At 36.0% G+C, this 3,752-nt stretch overlaps 1 protein-coding gene across 1 annotated transcript in view; it reads right to left on the reverse strand.

The window, feature by feature from the left end:
* F13B (coagulation factor XIII B chain) overlaps positions 1 to 3,535 on the reverse strand; it is an 11,300-nt gene extending 7,765 nt beyond the window's left edge. Inside the window, exons 1-3 of the mRNA XM_009283164.1 lie at positions 3,466 to 3,535; positions 1,515 to 1,715; positions 816 to 1,001 (exon numbers count right to left, since the gene is read on the reverse strand). Coding sequence (XP_009281439.1) covers positions 816 to 1,001; positions 1,515 to 1,715; positions 3,466 to 3,535 — 457 coding nt within the window. The remainder of the gene's footprint in view (positions 1 to 815; positions 1,002 to 1,514; positions 1,716 to 3,465) is intronic.
* Positions 3,536 to 3,752: the final 217 nt, after the last annotated feature.

Consider the following 3,752-nt stretch of genomic DNA (forward strand, 5'->3'; position numbering starts at 1 on the left):
AGCTGCGAGAGTTGGGGTTGTTCAGCCTGGAGAAGAGAAGGCTTCGGGGAGACCTTCTTGCGGCCTATCAGTACTTAAAGGGGGCTTATAAAAAAGACGTCGGCAGACTTTTTAGCAGGGCCTGTTGCAGCAGGACAAGGGGGAATGGCTTCCAACTAAAGGGGGGGGGGATTTAGACTAGATATAAGGAAGACATTTTTTACGCTGGGGGTGGTGAAGCACTGGCACAGGTTGCCCAGAGAGGTGGTGGATGCCCCATCCCTGGAAACATTCCAGGCCAGGTTGGATGGGGCTCTGAGCATCCTGATCTAGTTGAAGATGTCCCTGCCCACGGCAGGGGGGTTGGACTAGATGACCTTGAGAGGTCCCTTCCAACCCAAACTGTTCTATGATTCTATGAATTGCTCTTTTCATTTCAAGTTATTAATCTAAAATTTTCCTCACATACACCTTAAAAGTGGTCATATACAAGGCAAAATTCTTTGCAAATAATGAATAATTAAGAATGCAGTAGCTTACACAAGCTTTCCAGTTGTCATTTGGGAAGAAAGTTTGGGTGACAATGGATTTATTTGAAACAATGCAATTTCATCTATACTGATTCCTTCTACGTGTAATTTTATCTACACATTTTCACAAAACTAGCAGCATGTGAAATCCGACAACTTCTTCCCATGAGGTACAGCTGAGAACCTACTTTAGGAGTACTCAGATGATAACCTAACATAGGCAGTTTGGCCTTACAGGTACAGCAAGGACAGCAGAATCATACACATATAAAACAGATTATAAAGGAGAAAAATGCAGAATCCTACCAAATTTTTTAGTACAGCTTGGCTGGGAGGACCATCCTTCTGGCCAACATTGTACTGTATCTTCAGTACCACCGCTTGGAGTGTGGTAGCCTGGATTACATTTGTATTGCAGTTTCTCGTGTATTTTGAAGTACATTTCTGTACCATAAAAGCAGCCATTTTCCAGAAGAGGTTTGTTACATTTTTCTAATGAAAGGAGACAGCTTGGTTAGAAAGAAAGAATTAATGCAATATTTTTGTTCTCTGATAAGCAAGAGAAGGGGGTTTTTAGCTATCCTGATCTAATCTTGTTTTCTTGACCTATTGAAGAAACTCTACCACAATCATCAAACAATACATGAAACTGATGGTAATAACATGGAACACAACCACCAAGGAATCTCGAGCTAGGGAGGCTCTAGAGGATATACATCTGAGGGGAAACTATCTATTAGTTTTCCCAAAATAAGGAAACTGGGCAGCATTCTTGGCATTCTTATAAAAACATATATGGTAAAAGCCCTTAAAATATTTATTATTGTAAAACATTCCATATATAAACATATGTAGTTTGTATACATAAAGGATTGATTTCACCTTGTTGTCCTAACTTATACATTTTATCCCACCTGTTATGCAGCTTCTGCTCCTGTATGTTCAAGGAAATCCAGCTAGAAAAGTTTCCTGCTAGAAGCGATGATATTAATAAAGCTAACTCACTGTAGCATTGTGGCACTGGAGACCATCCTTTTGCTGTACAAGTCATTCTTCCATCTTGATTCCCAGTTTCAGTTGTATAACCAACCATACAAGAATAGGAAAGTTTTTTTGCCTTATGCATAGGGAAATAGTAACTTTTGAAATTATAATAGTACTGGGCAATCTTTCCATTTTCTATGTGTGGCAAATCACAAGGTTTATCTGCAAAAAGATAAATATATTTCTCACTAAAAATCTCAGCCCAGATATGAACTTTTTTAATATTAATTATTTAGTATCAGTTGGATTGATTCAGGCTTCCAAACAAGGTGAATGAAATTCTGAATACTTATAAGCATGAAGGGTCTTAAAAGACTCACTGAAATTAAGATATATTACAATTATATCAGCTTTTGTTCTTTAGGTTCACAGGAATATCAGCTGTAGAATGAAACTTTCTAATGTGAACTGGGCAAAACTGATGCAGGACACATTTATTTGACTCTTTATTTAGCCCAGAAGATGTAAGCATGAGCACCCTTTGCTGCATAAACATACTGATACCTGCTCTAAAATCCAGCAGCAACAGTGTCAAGATTAGCTATGCCATAGCTCCTCAATTCAGCAGACGTTATCAGAACAGTATAACAAACTGCCAGGAGGCAATACAGGAGTTAAACTTGCTGAAGAAAGGGAATTTAAGAGCAGAGTGAATAGAAAAGAAAATGGAGGTTAAGGAAAAAACAAGCAGAACAGCAATCTAAAAAAACGGTAATAAGATAAAACCTTGAAAAGAAGTTGTACTGAATATGACATTAAGTTATTAAAAAAAAAAAGCAATACTTGTTTGGATTTCTTATAAAATTATCATTTGGGTCTCAAATTCTCTCCATGGCATTACAAGGCAACGTAACCTGAGGAATCAAGTTTTAAAAACTGAATCACCACCTATGAATCTCATTATAATTGGGCAGAATTTTCCCACAAGTTGGTACAGCTGCATTCACCCTACAGATATTAGAACCAAAATAACAAACTATTGCTCCTTCACTCAATAACATCACTAGAAATTACTGCATTTACTAGAATTTTCTGCAAATTTAGTATTTTTACTAAATAGAAAGTGCCACAACAATTTTTTTTAATAATTCCCTTCTTCACACAGGCACTGTATCATATCTAAATTAAAATTAAAAAAAAAAAAAAAAAAACACAACCAAAAACCACACACACAAAAAAACAACTGAGGGTAAGATTTCTAAGTAATTAAAAGACAGAAACAGTTGCTACCTACATACCTTTTGTTTGTCTTTCCAAAGGGTATCAGTGTAATTTCAATGGCTTTGCATAAGGAAAAATCTCTAGTAAGGACAGATTGTTGCAACAAATATGTTGGAGTTAAATATACATTAGCAGATACAAAATGAAATGCAAAAAAAGAGACACCTTTTCAATTAATGGAGGTGTACCCTCATATACAGTCCACAGCTTTGTGAACTTGCAGTTCAAGTGCTGTGTAAACTATATAAACCCAGGAATTTTAAAGCAATACTGAAAATAGGGATAGGAAACATGGAACCACCCCAGACTAGCTTCTGCAGGTTCCATTTAACTTCCACTCTTTTGCTTTGTGGTAAGCCAAAACACTTCAATCACCAAGACACTTCAATATATAAAATATTTTAATAGTACAAAAATTCAATTTCTATAAGTGACTCAAATACATTTCAAAAGAAACTTTTTCTGAATAAAAGTCTGAACCTTCCAATATTACAGCTTTGAAGCTTAGATATGAATCTGTAGCCCTGAGCTACAGAGACAATTGAATCACAATCATCAGCCATCTCACAACAAAGTTATATTTAAAAAGCAGCATTTACTCTTGGTAAAGATATGAAAGACTTAAGCTACCTTAGACTGCATGTTCTAGACTCAATGTACATTTATTAACAATAGAATTCACTGTATTTACCTTCTGCAAAGAGTTTGCCGGAATACATCATAACTAGGAAGAAAAAACAGCTTTTAAATCGCATCTTCATTACTATCTCCACCAACAGTTTCCACCACCTGTGAAAACTCCCTAAGTATTACTTTTGTAAATAATTAACTGGATTTTCAAAGGTATTCACAAATGCCTTAGTGTCCACGGTATTTTGCAACAAGTTATTTCACTGAAAACACTCTCTTCATTTATTTTAGTTCTCCAAATACCCTAACACCAGACTTGCAGAATTCAACTTCCATTTGGCATACTTC

The sequence above is a fragment of the Aptenodytes forsteri genome, unplaced genomic scaffold (assembly GCF_000699145.1).
Source record: "Aptenodytes forsteri isolate BGI_AS27 unplaced genomic scaffold, ASM69914v1 Scaffold181, whole genome shotgun sequence".
In the NCBI taxonomy this organism is placed as follows: Eukaryota; Metazoa; Chordata; class Aves; order Sphenisciformes; family Spheniscidae; genus Aptenodytes; species Aptenodytes forsteri.